This window comes from Rhinopithecus roxellana, chromosome 11 (assembly GCF_007565055.1).
Source record: "Rhinopithecus roxellana isolate Shanxi Qingling chromosome 11, ASM756505v1, whole genome shotgun sequence".
NCBI classification, from domain to species: Eukaryota; Metazoa; Chordata; class Mammalia; order Primates; family Cercopithecidae; genus Rhinopithecus; species Rhinopithecus roxellana.
In genome coordinates, this window is record NC_044559.1 from 3,356,863 (window position 1) to 3,372,058 (window position 15,196).

Here is a 15,196-nt window from a genome sequence, read left to right on the forward strand (position 1 = left end):
CTGTCGTGTCTGATGTTTGGAAAACTATCACTATTATTGTGGGAGTATCAGGAAAAAAACAGGAAGAACACACACACGTGTGTACACATACAGGCACACACAGACAAATGCATGCAGGCTTTGGAGGTAGCCCTGGGTTCAAATTCTAGCTTTATTAATTACTAAATGTGTGACCTTTGGCCATGTTTTTTATCCTTTCTCAGCCTTTGTTTCCTTATTGATAAAATTCCAAAGTTTGGGAGGGAAACAAAAATAAATAGATATTTAGTGCTCAGCCTCCAGAGACATTCAACTAATTACTATTGCTTTTTTTCACCTGGTATCACTTACTAAATGTCCTTTGGTACTGACAAATATTCCCCTGCCCCTGAGAGTTGGTAGAATAACTCGAACAAGTTTCCATACCAAGATCCTAAGTTAACTTGTATGCTATCAGGGTGCCCAAGAAAAAGGCCACCTCAGGGATTGCCCCTGAAATATACAGAACAGGGAACCCAGAGAAGGAATTCTTCCCAAGACAAGCAAGAAAATCAGGACCTGGGAATCTGGTCAAGGCCTGGCTTGGAAAGTGCAGCTAAGACCCCATGGAGGCATTCCCCTATCTACAGAAAGGCAGGATGGTCAGAATGAGGATGGTTTCCATGGAATCCAAGTAAAGGAAAGTCTTGGAGCAAGATTCACAATCAAAAATTAGACATCACACAAGGAACCTTCCAAGATTGTCACAGAAACAATAGACTCTCAAAAAACACAAGAAGAAATAATTATGATTCCTATGTTTGAAGAAATAAAAATGACAGACAGATATGAACAAGCAAAAGGGCTATGATATCAAGTTAATTTGAAAAGGAACCAAACAGTATATCTAGAAATATAAAATACTGTCATCGAAATTTTAAAAAGAAAACCTAAATGGCTAGATTATATATCAGATTAGACACATCTAGTAGGAGATTCAGTGGGTTTAAGAAAGATCAAAAGAAACTGCATGGAACAGAGCACAGAGAGATAAAGAGATGGAAAATGTAAAAGAAAGATTAAGAGACATAGAGGATAGAATGAAAAAGTAAAGCATACATCTAATTGTGTTAGTTCCAAAAAGGCATAATAGGAAAAGGAATGGAGAAGAGGTCATAATTTAAAAATCCATATTTTATAAAAGACATCAGTTGGGATTCAGGAATCCCAATGAATATGAGCAAAATGAATGTTTAAGATAATGTACATTGACATATATGACAGTAAAGCAACAGAATGAGAATGGTGATCTTAAAAGCCACCAGAGAAAAATGACAAATTACCTATAAAGGAAGAGAAATAAAAACGATTTTTAAAGGGCAATAATGGAAGGCAATAGCTGGGGAGACCTTCCATTTACTGTAAGAAAATAACTGTCAACAAATAAATGTATACCCAGCAAAACTATCTTTCAGCAATTAGGGAGAAAATGTATTTTCAGATAAACAAAATCCACGGGAGTTTATCACAAATAGACCCACACTACAGGAAAGTTTAATGGATGTACTAGAGTAGATAAAAAAAGAATCCCAGATGGAAGAATAGAGATGCAAGAAACAATAGTGAGCACAGACATTGAAAGCATGTAGGTAAATCCAAAGAATATTTTATAAAACAACAACAACAACTGTCATATCTGATGGATTTACTAACAGGAGACAAATTTAAAATATTAGCTAACAGTAATGTATAAGTTAGAAAAGGGCAAAAATATTTAAGAGTTTTAAGGTCTTGATGTCTTAATTGGACAGATAAAGATACTGTTTAACTAAAAACATGAGTATGCCTGTTAAATCACTCTAGGGTAACTACTATAAAATTAATCACAGAGAGTTTAAATTTCATACTAGTAGGTAGGAAACACAATTTTTAAAAATCAAACAATTCAAAAATAAGACCAAAAATGTTTTTTAAAAGTGGAATAAATGTAAAAAGCTAAGTAAAAATCATTCCAAATATATTAATAATTATGAAAGTGTGAATAAATGACATTCTCCAGTTAAATGACAAATAATACCACACTAGATTGAAAAACAAAGTTAAAACCAACAAAAATGGTTCCTTGTTGTTTACAAGAAAAACACCTAAAAATGTAAGGACAGTACACAGAAAGGTTAAAACCAAAGGATGAAGAAAAAGCCCAGGTACAAACTAACCAAAAGAAACCTGATAATAATAGTCCTATTATTATTAAGGCAAAATGTACTACTAGGGATAAAAAGGTCACCATATAATGATAAAAATTTTGACTCCATAAGAATATAAAAATTCTAAATAGGTATGATTCTTATAACCTCAAATATATGTAAGGGAAAATTCAACAGAAATGGACACATCCACTTTATCACGTGAGATTTTGAATGCATCGTTCTCAAGAACTTATACTCCATTTCCCAGGCCGCTGCTGCAGGTGGCAGAGGGGCAGGTCCAGGTGATGGAGGCTGAGGCCACCTCCTGGGCCACCTGGCGGCCGTTGTGGCGAAGCAGGTACTGCTGGGCTGGAAGGTGGTGGTGCGCTGCGAGGGCGTCAACATTTCTGACAGTTTCTACAGAAATAAGCTGAAGTAGCCAGCCTTCTTCCGCAGGCGGATGAACACCAACCCTGATGAGGGGCCCATTATTTCCTGGCCCCCAGCAGGTTCTTCTAGCAAACAGTGCAGGGCCCGCTGCCCGCAAGACCCAGCGAGGTCAGGCTGCCCTGGACACCGAGGTGTTCGATGGAATCCCACCGCCCTACAACAGGAAAACCAGATAGGGGTTCCTGCTGCATGCAAGGCTGTGCATCTGAAGCCCACAAGAGAGTTTGCCTATGTGGGGCGCCTGGCTCAAGAGGCTGGCTGGAAGTACCAGGCAGTGACAGCTACCCTGGAGGAGAAGAAGAAAGAGAAGGCCGAGACCCGCTACCAGAAGAAGAAATAGCTCATGAGACTGCAGAAACAGGCGGAAAAGAACGTGGAGAGGCCCTCAAGACCCATGAGCCCAATAAAGCCTGTTTATTCCAAAAACAAAAAACTGATATTTCAAGCCGACTTTTAAAATTAATGATAAAGGATATTTGAATGAAACAATTGACAAATTCGATCCAAGGGACATAAATAGAACATCAAATCTAACACTCTGAGAATATGCATTATTTCCAAGCACACGTAGAATATTTATGAGAAGGGACTACATTGAGGGCCATGAACTCAACCTCAACTAATTTTGAAGGATAAGAACCCAGTCACCTTGATAGAGTGAGAAGTAAATAGCAAAGATGACCAGACACACTATAACAATGGAAATTCAAAATTCAAACACTTAGGAGTCAACTATAATTTATAAGGGAAATAAGAAAAATATTTCACACTAAATGAAAATGAAAATAAAACTTATGAATTACAGAAAGATTTATATGTAAAAGAAGAAGGAAACAGACATCCAAGTTAAGCAAAAGAACACCAGAATAAGCCCAAAGGTAGAAGGAAATGATAACCAAAAAAAAAGTAGGAGAAACAGGAAAAGTCGAAAGTTGGTTCATAGGACACACTGAAAAGTAAACATGTGTGAATAGTGCTGAAGCAGAAAAAGCAAGGAAGATGCAGGTAAATAGTGTTAGAAATGAGTCACAGAACTCACAAGGGCTGCTCAGAAGAGCATGAGGGAGCCATCGTGAGCAGCTGGATGCCCACAAATGGAAACTTGGTTGAAATGGGAAAATCAGCTTGCAAAATAACAAACCAAGAATAATTCAAGAACAAATAGAAGTGCATTCACATGAGAATAAATTTTCTCACAAGAAAAAACCGGGCTCACAGGATTTAGTGGCAAGTTCTGTCACATTAGCTAGGGAACGGAAATAATCCCTACATAAACTCTTCTATAGCATAGAAGAGAAGCACTGTCCAACTCATGCTATGTTGCTAGCATAAATTTGACAAGAAAAATAGCCAGGAAAGGAGTATGAAAGGCCAAACTCCTGAACATCAGTGCAAAAATCCTTTTTAAACATTAGTACATGAAATTCAGCAATACACAGATTATGAATGAGTTGGTTTGTACAGGAATGCAAGATTAGGAAACCAATTAATTAGCCAGATTAACCCCCCAAAATCATAATTATCTCAGTGCGTGGAGATTTAACATGCATCCTTCTCTACTATCCCCAACACTGAAGTCTTGCAAATGGAGCACTCTGGATAAAAATGCAGTGTCTTTCAGAAGGATAACTTACTGCAGTAGTAATGGGTGTTCTGTCATTTATGCTTTAGAGGAATGGAAAAAGACACCAACTGTTGCTGTTGTGTTCTTTTATTTTCCTTCCCACCCCAAGAGGGGTAGGGTAGGGATGGTTCTTTGTACTCCCTTGCTTTAGTGGAATTCCCTATTACAGACATGAGAGGAAAAAGTTGTTTACTAAAGTCTGAACCCATTGAGGTGTTTGGCCTGAGGAAGTAAGGAGAGCAATTGTCTTTGTTAGGGGGTGTAGAAGCAGCAAGAAAGAACAGAAAGAGTTCCATAATTGGGGTGGACACTGTGGTTTGTGTCCTGCAGATCAAAGGATCTCACCCCACCCCTGGCAGCGCCCTGGGGAGGAGATAAAACCTGAGAAGACCAAGGCTGCCTGGCACACCCAGGGATGCCAGGCCCAGGCACCAGGGCTCCCTAGGACAGTAAAGATCCCAAAGGAGAAGTTGAGTATATCAGCAGGGTCCTGCCCTCCCTGGTTCTTATGTGACTCGACAGCATCCTCCAACCCAGTACTGATTCAGATTGAATTTTCTGTCAGCTCCCAAGGTAGAAGAGTGTAGAGTCAGAGATAACTTGATTTGAGGAAGTGGAGGTCACTTGACATTTCTGCACACTCATTCTGTAGCTGAGCCTTCCTACCAACTACACATGCGCAAGACATTAGAGTGAGAATGGGAGACAGAGACGCACTGATGACACACTGGCAGAAGAAGCTACCTCTCCTCCAGGTCTGGCCACTGCTTGAAGTTGCGTTGGGGGTCACTGCCAGCTTCTCCCTTCTGAGCATCCACAACTGGCCCCTGCTTGGCCCTCAGGGACTCCTTCAGGTCCCCACGCAAGTGGAGGGTGCCGCTGGCCATGCTGTCCAGAAAGCCAAGGATCTGGAGGCAGCTCTGTATCCGGGGTGGGAGTGAGCCGCTGGAGGAAAAGGCAATGCCCAGCAAATCCGCAAATGGCCTGGCCTTTGTGTCCGCCCAAGAGCGCAGCAGGGCGCCCTCTTCCTCCAGGGCTCCAAAACAGCCCAGCAGGCAGAGGTCCTCAGCCAGCTTCTCAAAGAGCCCATTCCTCCTGAAGAAGTCGTCGTTGACAGGGTCCCAGTGCAGCGCTGCGGACACAGCACAAAGAGTGTACAAAACCAGCTCCAGGGTCTGTCTGGGGGACACTACTCCCCATGCCTGCAGTGGGGGCTCCTGGAGGGAGCCTTCCAGGTCAGAGAGCAGAGACAGCAGCCCGTTGAACCCGCTGGAGACTCTGAAGGCAGCACGGCCCTTGGGGGTCTCCAGGATCCGGAGCAGAGACTGAAACACCAAGCAAATCAAAATGAGTGCACTCCAGGAGGTAGATTAACCCTGAGCCCACACACATGCCTGCCAGAGCATCCCACTAGCTCTTCCCTCAACGCCTTCAGACCAACAAGCTACAGGAAGGATGATTCTGAAACATTGGGATCTCCGTATTGTTCCTCTTACGGTTCAGGTTTTCCATGTGTGCCTACTACACGAATCTATAGGGTTGATTTAACTGTCCTGTATTTTGACTTGAATGCATATCCTTCCAGAAAGCTTCTGTCCTGTAGTTCATACTCATCCCAGATCGAGTGCTCACACATCCCCCTCTCATTCCCTGATCAAAATTCTCGTCTTACTCTACTGCAGCTACTTGAAAATCATCTCAGCTCTCCACCAGACTAAAGCTCCACGAGATGGGAACCATATCTGGTTTCCTTACTACTGTGGAACATAGCACACACTTAATGACAATTTGCTAAATGAGTGGGATGAACCATCTCTTATACTGTACAGGAGACACACAATGAAATCCTTATAGAAGCAGCTTGTTATTCCTTATCTCCCTCTCTGTGCAAGCACGGCTTCATCTGTTATATTAGATGAGGGGAAACAGTAAAATGAATCAACTTAAAATGTGGTGTGAAAGGAGTGTGTCAGAAAGACAAGAGAAACCTACAACTGAATGAAATGCGTAGGTATAACACATAGCATAGGCCAAGTGTGCAGAAAGCAATTAGGTCACTGATAGGATACATCGTGGAATCCACCACCCTCCAGATCACTGTGAGTTTTGCTGGCCAGCCAAACTTTTATTTCCTTCTAAAATCAAATCTTTCTTGAGCACTTACTTACTTGAGCCCAGTGCGTGGTATATACTCTAGGTAATCAATATATGCTATTGGAAGGAAGGAAGGAGGAAGAGAGAGAGGGAGGTGGGGGCTACATTTAAGCAGTTCTCATACTGTGCTTCATCGAAATGTGAAAAACACATGGAAGATTTTAAATAAGTATTAAAAGCCTGTTATTTTTGGTACATATTTATTGATCAGATAAATTGCACTGGACTCCATCTAAAATTCAGGCATTGGTGCGTATTTCCTAGAGAGTGGACAACCTTGAGGGTTCGTTAGTAAACTGCGAAGAGAGGTGTGAATTATTTTATCTTTTCAGATATTTAATGCTCTAGTGTGACAGGCAAGGGGATTGTCTGAGAAGGTGCAGTTTGGCTTCAGTTTCAGGAGGCCTGAGACAAGGTTCAAAGAGAAAAAATAAAAGAGAAACTCCCTATTTGGGGGAGGGGTGATGCTGTGACTTAAATGCCTGGTTTAGGCGACAGTCTGTAATATGACACATGGAAGTTAGTGAAAAAGAGAAAACTGGTAGCTCAGAAAAACAGGTGGGAAGGGACTAGATATTTAAATTCGTTTTAGTTAATAGAAACTTAGTAAAGTTATAGGTCACTATCAAACATGAAGTCATGCACTTTGGGAGCTCCATCTTTTTTGTTTTGTTTTGTTTTCTGTTTTTTGAGATGGAGTCTTGCTCTGTTGCCCAGGCTGGAGTGCCGTGGTGAGATCTCGGCTCAATGCCTCCCCAGTTCAATCTATTCACCTGCCTCAGTTTCCTGAGTATCCAGCTGCATCTCTTAAATGCTAGCACCCTAACCTAACAGTGGTATTTATTTGAAACAGTTGAATGTGTTTTGACCACTTGGATTTTGTTCTCTAATATTATATTCCACTACAGGAAACCTGAGCTGCTGGGCGAGTAGTCAGTCTCACATTCTGGATCAGAGAACACAAGAGGAGCCTGAACTCTCTTAGTGCACACATGAGGATTCTTTCAAAGATGAAGAAAAGCAGCAGCCAAGGATCTGCGTAAAAGGCTTCCAGGGCCCCATCTATGACATTTCCAGAAATTTAAAAAACAAAACAGATTGCAGTTACTAGGAGAATCTATGAAAGACCAAAGTCCATAATTATATTCAAAATGGACAAATAACATAAAGCGAGGTAGAAAGATTCATCCTTACCAATACAGGTCAATTGATCTTTTCCCAGTTATAGAAAATGCACTGCTTACAGTGGTTAGATCAATGATACCCCACCACATCTCAGAGGGACACTGTGGGGAAATGAACTGTCATTTTGCTCTTTGAAAGAAACCTAGCATCAGGGCCACCCACTAAAGGGGACGGTCAAGTCTGAATCGTGGGAAAGACTTCAGGGAAATTAACTTCCCAGGCCACCTGAAAGACGGGGGCAATGATACTGCTTTCTCCTCCCAAGTGAGGATGTGGCCTAATTCTTTCTGAATTTGGCTGAAAACCCAGGAAAGTTTAACATTTGTAGACGCACCCTCAAAGCGAAGCATGCGGATTGTTGGAGTGGGTTCCTCCCGGATGGTGATAATTCAGTGTGCATTTGTGAAAGCTCACGGCTTAGGCTGGGCAAGGCCTTTCCCTGTATAGACAGAATCATAGCAGCTGCCTGTCCCTGCCCCACCCGGGAGGCCCTGGGGCCAGGAAAGGCTAAGGCAGCTACGCTGCATCTGTGCCTGCCTTGTGTGCACAACTCACTTCCAATAAAATGTTATTTTTATGGTTGAGTTGGAAACTCACTCCAATCTTGACATGTGTGTGTGGTTTCAGTCCCTCCTTTCTAACTGATAAACCATACCAAAGGCTGTTCACTGCAATATGGTACAGCACGAGTCTGAACCTGACCTATGCCTGGTCACGTGACACATGCCATGAAAAGTCAGTCAGTCACAAAGACATCAGGAAATCTTAAGGTCTACAATGTTAAACAGATTAAATTTATGTGAGTGCTTTCAATGGCTCTAAGACCTCTAGGACCTTTGTTTAAGGCAAATGGAATGAATAAGCGCTTCTGTTTGTCGCATAACACATGACAAAACAAATATCGGGAAGGGAGAATCATTAAAAAACAAAACTGATCAGATTACCGACAGTAATCTAGTGTTGGTGATCACTATAAACCCCTCTTCCCCGCAAGGAACTCCCTCCCAATTTAATTGTCCAATTTGATGCCAAATATTGCTCAAAAGAACTCCATCACTCAAAGAGTGTTGAAGCAGATATTTTAAAAAGCAAAGCAACCCAATAATCGCCCTCATTATGATCTGTGTCTCTCAGCGGGTTTGTCACCTATAATTCCTAGATGGTTATTTTCTTTTCCTCCTCTTGGGAGGGAGAGGAGGAAGGAATGGCTGTCCTTAATTGTTGCTTTGTTTGATTTATTAAATTCAGAGTCATTATCTAAAATGGGGGTAATCTCATTAGAACTTAGACCCCTCTATTATTTCTTGGGATGGGGTTAATTTCATATTTGCAGAGTCATAAAGTAAAAAGTCCAAAATCCAATTACAAAGGTTTAATTTCATAGCAACTAAAGAGAAACATTTCTCTCCTAAAGGAAAATAAATACTTCGCTACTTCGGGAAATGATTTGTCAGGAATGGGGAGTCTAGGAGGAGGGTCTCCATTACTGTCATTCAACTTTGCATGATAATGCATCACATAGGGTTTTCAGTCTGCAGAAGGGAGTAAATTTAATCAGTTGAAGTCAAAGTAATCAGGCTGGGGTTGACACATTTCAAGAAAGGTCAGCATTAAGCACATTTTCTCATCCTAACTCAGTTACCGTGTCATCGTCTCTGAGTTAGTATTCCTCCAGCTTGAATCTATAAAATGGATGTCTGCTGCAAAGCGCTAACTATGTTAGGACTAACAGGATTTATTTCACATTCTATTATTTGTTATTCCTCATAATTTTCCATGTGTCATGCTAGAAGACCGGTGAGGTAATGCAATTAAGCTCAGAGTTGAACAGCTAAATGTATATTAGCAAATCAATCTGAATTTGTACATAACCCAATCACAGTCCCACCGGCCAAGGAGAGGAAATTCATTTGCTTACATTATTCTTTAACTCAGTTATCATTTGCCAGAATTAGGTCGTGAAGTCACATGTGCTTCAGTGTTGGTATGGACGTGCCACTGGTATTTGAAATAACTGCCCGAAGTTGCTTCTCCAGAGTGGCTGGCAGACAGGCCACAGGGAAGGGATGCAGAGTGATGGCATGCTGTGAATGCACTTTAGAGATGGGAAACCTTTACAAGAAGGGGCACCCTCTCATCCTACTCAGACACACTTTGTAGAAACAGTCCCTATGGGCAGAGTTGGCTCTTACCTTCTAAAGAGAGAGATCCAGTGAGAAACAATTCACTTAACATCTTTGTTCCAAAGTTTCAGGGGATTCCCATGATGATTTAGAAGCAAATGTAGATCTCACATCTGATTCCAGCAAGCCTTCACCACTTGTTCATGTGACTCAGTGGTGGGCGAGTCTGGAAGAGGTACCAGTCCTCCCAATTGCCCCCTAGAGCAGCAGTGTAACAGCCCTAGCCCTTGGAAAACAATGCCAGCTCCTGGGGCCTCCAACTGCCCAGCAGTGACTTGGCACCCAGGGAGAAGACAGCACATTGAGTGTAGGCTATGATTTCGTTAAATAAGCTCACCAGTGTTCTTCCCTTATGTGCTCTCTTGAAAACTGATTCTGAAATGATATTGAATCTGTAAAACACCATAATGACTTTACACTACTAATTCTAGAAATTTAGTCCTATTGCCCAAGGACTGACACTCTAATATGATGACTCTGGGCTGCAGAGTAAACAAAAGGAACTTTCTATGAGCAAAGCAGATCACTCTTTTCTACATTGGACAGAAAAATACTTTTACCTTCCAAGCAAAGTAAAAGCAAAACTTTCCTCTCTGTGGATCTGTTTGGCTTTCGATACAGCACTGTCAGAAACAATTATTCACCCAATAGAAAACCACAGTCCTGACTGGTTAAGACATGCCTTCCCTGTTCCTATCCTATCAGAACATGCCAGTCAAGCTGAACATGGATGTATGAAGGAAAATGTACCAAACAGCACAGTGAAGTGGAATGATCTATCAGTTTTCAGTTGCTCACCTTAGATTCAAACTCAACTTCACCATTTAGCAGTTGTGCAATATTAATTTAGTCAATGAAGCTCTCTGGATGTCTGTCTGCCTTTAACATTAAGAGATTGGACCACATGAATCTGAGGTAATTCCTAGCTCCAGTATTTTCTTTAGTTTTGATATATCTCTCCCTTACCCTACTCTCTGCTTCACCCATCCCTCTCAATCTCCTTACCTCAAGTAATCATGGGATTCAAGTGTCTTTCCAAAAGGTATTTAACTTTCCTTTTTTGTTTCGTACAAATCACTTTCACTGATTCTATGGCCCTGCAATTAAATCACTGTCTGAGCTCTTGTCATCTGTGAAGCATGATGATTATGGTCATGACACCAGTTTTGGATGGACCACGCAATGCTTTGGCCACATCAATCACTGCTGGCTTAGGCCACATAATAACTGGAACAACTCACATCAATGTCTAACATCAAATGTGCAGAACAATTAAGTATGATGAACCAAACACCATTCTTTAAATGTTAGAAAGGTTTTGCATAGAGATAGGCTTAAGTAAGTTAGATTGATGATTGACCTAATTTTGGAAATCAGAGCAACTTCACTTTTAAAAATAACTCACCAACAATCAAATATGTCATGTTAATGAAACATGGGCATGTTGGCCAGGCACAGTGGCCCACACCTACAATCCTAACACTTTGGGAGGCTGAGGTGAGAGAACTGCTTGAGGTCAGAAGTTGAAGACCAGACTAGATAACATAACAAGACCCCCTCTGTACAAAGAATACAAAAATTAGCCAAGCGTGGTGGCACATGCCTTTAGTTCTAGTTAGCTGGGAGGCTGAGGTGGGAGGATCACTCAAGTAATCCTTTTAAAAGTCATAAACTCAAAGACAAAAGCAATATAAAAAAAGGAACAGCAACAAAACTATGAAAGTTGTAAGGCAGAACAGATGGCAAGAATGATATTTGTTATATGTATTTAACTATTTTAAGATAACTCGATGAATGTTAACAATATTACAAAAACATACACTTACATCTCTGTTGCCCAAACATGATAACCCTGCCTCACTTGTCCCTTTGTGTCCACTGTTTCCACACCTATGACTGCCTTTTACTTCTTTTTCACAGCTCACAGGTTCTCTCCCCAGTGAGCCTTCCTCAACCAGGTAAGGCAGCATTGGGTCCTCCTACTTCTGTGTTCCCGTAGCAACCTGCACTCAGGTTGAGCTTATTAGCACCAGGCTATGAGCTCCCAGAGGACAAGGGTTGTATCATAATTGACTCTAAGTCCCAGGTACTCTTCATCAGCCCTGGTAATGGGTTAGATGCTCAATAAATGCTGATCCAATCAACAAGGCAGCTACTTGGCCATTGCTGATTTGAGCTGCAATTCCATAGTTACAGTGTTGTGGGAAGTAGCTGCCTAGCCAGGAAAAACATTTCCTAGCATCCCTTGCATCCAGGTGAGTCCTGCCCAAAGTTCTTCCTAAAGAAAATCGGACAGAAAATAACACATGCCAGTTCTAGGCCTGAATAAAAATGCCTTGTGCATTTCCCCATGGTCTCTCTTCCCTTGTCTGCTGCCCAAGTTAGATGCCCAGGTGATGGTAGTTCCTGAATGACAGCCACCAATCATTTGACTGGACTGTATGTTGGAAAGAAAGTTCAAATGTACCAGGCTACTGAGGATGTGGAATTTATTTGTTACAGCACCTGACACTACCTAATACAGGGTACTGCCTACCACATACAGTGGCAAACTGAATTACATGAATACAAATGTCTAAGCAAATGTGGATCACTTGGTCCATATCCACAGGAAAACCAATCTCAAAGGAGGACTTGAAATCACCTTCAGGAGATCCAGTTTCAGCTGCAGCTCCCCTTGAGTGGATGAGCACAGAGCACCCACAATGATGCTCATGTACTCCTCAGCGTTGATGGCTGAGAGCTGCTCCAAGATGCTGAGCGAGGCCTCCCGGTAGCACTCCTCGTCCAGGAAGATCTTGATGAAGGGCACCATGCCGTGGTCCTTCAGGACAACTAAGGACCAGACAGACAGAATGGGGCTAGGGCCAGGGGGAACCTTGCCACTTCAGTTTCAATCAAAAGAAAAGCTTTTTCTTATAATTTTCAAAGTTCATTTTGCTATTTTTTTTATGATTCTCTTTTGCTCACTGGTAAATTTTTTGGTAATCCATACCCACCGTTGAAGTTAGAAGCAGAAAAAAGAAACTGTGGAACTGTGGATTTGACGGAAAAAAAAAGAAAAAAGAAAAAACTGCTTTCTTCTCCAGTGAGAACCTTATTAAAAAAAAAAAATTGACTAACATCTCCCCACAGAAGATACATTCAAGAAAGGAGAAATAAGTTTAAGAGGTCTATTGTATGACATGGTGACTAAAGTTAATAAGAGTGTCATGAATTCTTGGGATAAAAAAAGAAAAAAAATAGAAACCTAAGTAATAAAAGCTTTAACTAGATCTACCTCTCCCTTCATTTCCTCATAATTTCCTCCCCAGGGCCAATGACAATTTCTATCTTCTCTCTGCCAAAATTCATATAGAAAGCAAACCACAATTTAAGCTAAGAACATATTTAATTTCTAGATAGTTCCTTGGGGAGAAAATTAAAGAAATCTGACTGGTGGTACATTTTTGTTTAAAAGTAATTCCAAGCATTTTTTCCCCCAGGATTGATATTGGAGTAATTCATGTGGAAAAAAAAAAAAAAAAAAAACTAGGAGGCAACTGGATCCTTCAAATGGTTTGATGGGGATTTGAGCAGACAAGATTTTTCCAATTACAGGCTAGGTACCTCTGACATGGAAATCACCTTGAAAGCCTGTTTAAAAGTAGATTCCTGGCCAGGCGCAGTGGCTCACACCTGTAATCCTAGCACATTGGGAGGCCGAGGTGGGCAGATTGCCTGAGCTTAGGAGCTCGAGATCAGCCTGGGCAACATGGTAAAGCCCCATCTCTACTAAAATACAAAATAATAATAATAATAATAATAATAATAATAATAATAAATTAGCCAGACATGGCGGCATGCATCTGTAGTCCCAGCTACTCGGGAGACTAAAGCAGGAGAATTGCTTGAACCCAGAGGGTGGAGGGTACAGTGAGCTAAGATCATGCCACTGCACTTCAGCTTGGTGACAGAGTGAAACTTCATCTCAAAAAAAAATGTAGATTCCTGAACTCCACCTTGACTGACTATTAATTAAAGTTCTGGATGTGAGCCTAGGAATACACATTTAGCCAGCACCTCCGGGGAACCTTTTGCAGGCTAAATGTTAAAGACTCTCTCTCTGCCATAATGAAATAATTTTTTACATTAGGTATAGTTACTCTATGAAGACCTCAGATAAAGATGCCTAAATCACCAAACCCACTGATATGATGTTGGATGTTGGTGTGTCTATGTCATTATATATATATATATATATGCTCATATTATTTTTAAGACCCAGAAGCCAAATGATCTTAGAACACTAAAAGAAATTTGAATGGATTAAATTGCTAAGTCCATCATGCCTGAGAGCACAACAAATTTCATTTCTTTCAAATGGCTAGCTCTCTTTGCCCGTATTTTACTCTTTGGATCTAAAAAAATTAAAAATCATCTATAGTCAGTGCAGCAGGACACTAATAAATTTCACTTGAAAAGAGGACAGGCAGCTCTGTGGTCTCATAAATTTAGAAAATGCTAGATAGAGCATAGTCTTTTTGTCACCAACTTTATTTAGCAATCTTAGAGGTAAAAAGTGTCAACAGAGGTACAGTATCTACGAACTTATTGATGATCACTGAATATCGGCCAGGAGAGGGGCATTAGCCACAGCTAACGCTGTGTATTGGTTATTCCTTGAGTATAACCTGTGAACACTGCCATAAATAACCAGGAAAGAGTTCATGTTTTACCAAGCAGTGATGAGGCAAACTTGGCACCATCTTTACCTGCATTCCTCACCGAGCCTTTCAGAAGTGTGACTACAGTCTTCAGCATCACACATGTGAGTTCTCTTTCTGGATCCTGAACACCAGGAGTGGACAGTTTGTTTCCTGCCGTATTGAAGAAGCAACAACAATAGAAAAATAAGTACATGTGGTATGACCCCAAATCTCTGACTCCAGCTTTCTACCCTCTTAAGGAGATGTGAATATAATGCCTTCATCATAAGGGAATGTGTATGCCAATTGGTAAGATAGAAGGCTATTACCCCCTACAGCAGAGTTCTCCATCTTGAGCACATCAGCATTCCCTGCAGAGCTTATTTTGTTAAAACCCAGAGCCCCATCAGAATTTCTGATGTAGTAGTTCTTGGATGGGGTTCTATAATTTGCATTTCTGAGAAGTTCCCAAGCAATGCTGATGGGGCTGGTCCAGGGACTGCTCTTTGAGAAGCATTGCCCCAGATGATACACAGAGCCCTGCCTTCTTAATTTTCCTTTTGTCACTTTTACAGTTTGCCATTCGTCCTTGGGAGGGATGACTGCCCACTCATTCATTCCTGAGCCATGGGGAAGCTCAAGAGAAACTGGAGTAAAGAGGTGATCCCAGTAGACCCATGAGGGCAAAACCAGATCTCTTTATTCACCTTGAATCTCCATGCCAGAAAAGTGCCTGACACAGATTGGAAGCTCAATACTTATTTG

General features: G+C 41.3%; 1 protein-coding gene and 1 pseudogene across 5 annotated transcripts in view; one reads left to right on the forward strand and one right to left on the reverse strand.

Moving 5' to 3' along the window:
* WDFY4 (WDFY family member 4) overlaps positions 1-15,196 on the reverse strand; it is a 300,326-nt gene that overhangs the window by 235,812 nt on the left and 49,318 nt on the right. For 4 of the 5 annotated variants that reach the window (XM_030940063.1, XM_030940062.1, XM_010382862.2 and 1 more), the window contains exons 10-12: positions 14,498-14,602; positions 12,388-12,578; positions 4,966-5,546 (exon numbers count right to left, since the gene is read on the reverse strand). In XM_030940063.1, the coding sequence (XP_030795923.1) occupies positions 4,966-5,546; positions 12,388-12,578; positions 14,498-14,602 (877 nt within the window). Of the gene's footprint in view, positions 1-4,965; positions 5,547-12,387; positions 12,579-14,497; positions 14,603-15,196 lie in introns of those variants that run through there. The other variant, XM_030940064.1, reaches the window with a different exon arrangement.
* On the forward strand, positions 627-3,054 carry LOC104677722 (annotated as a pseudogene).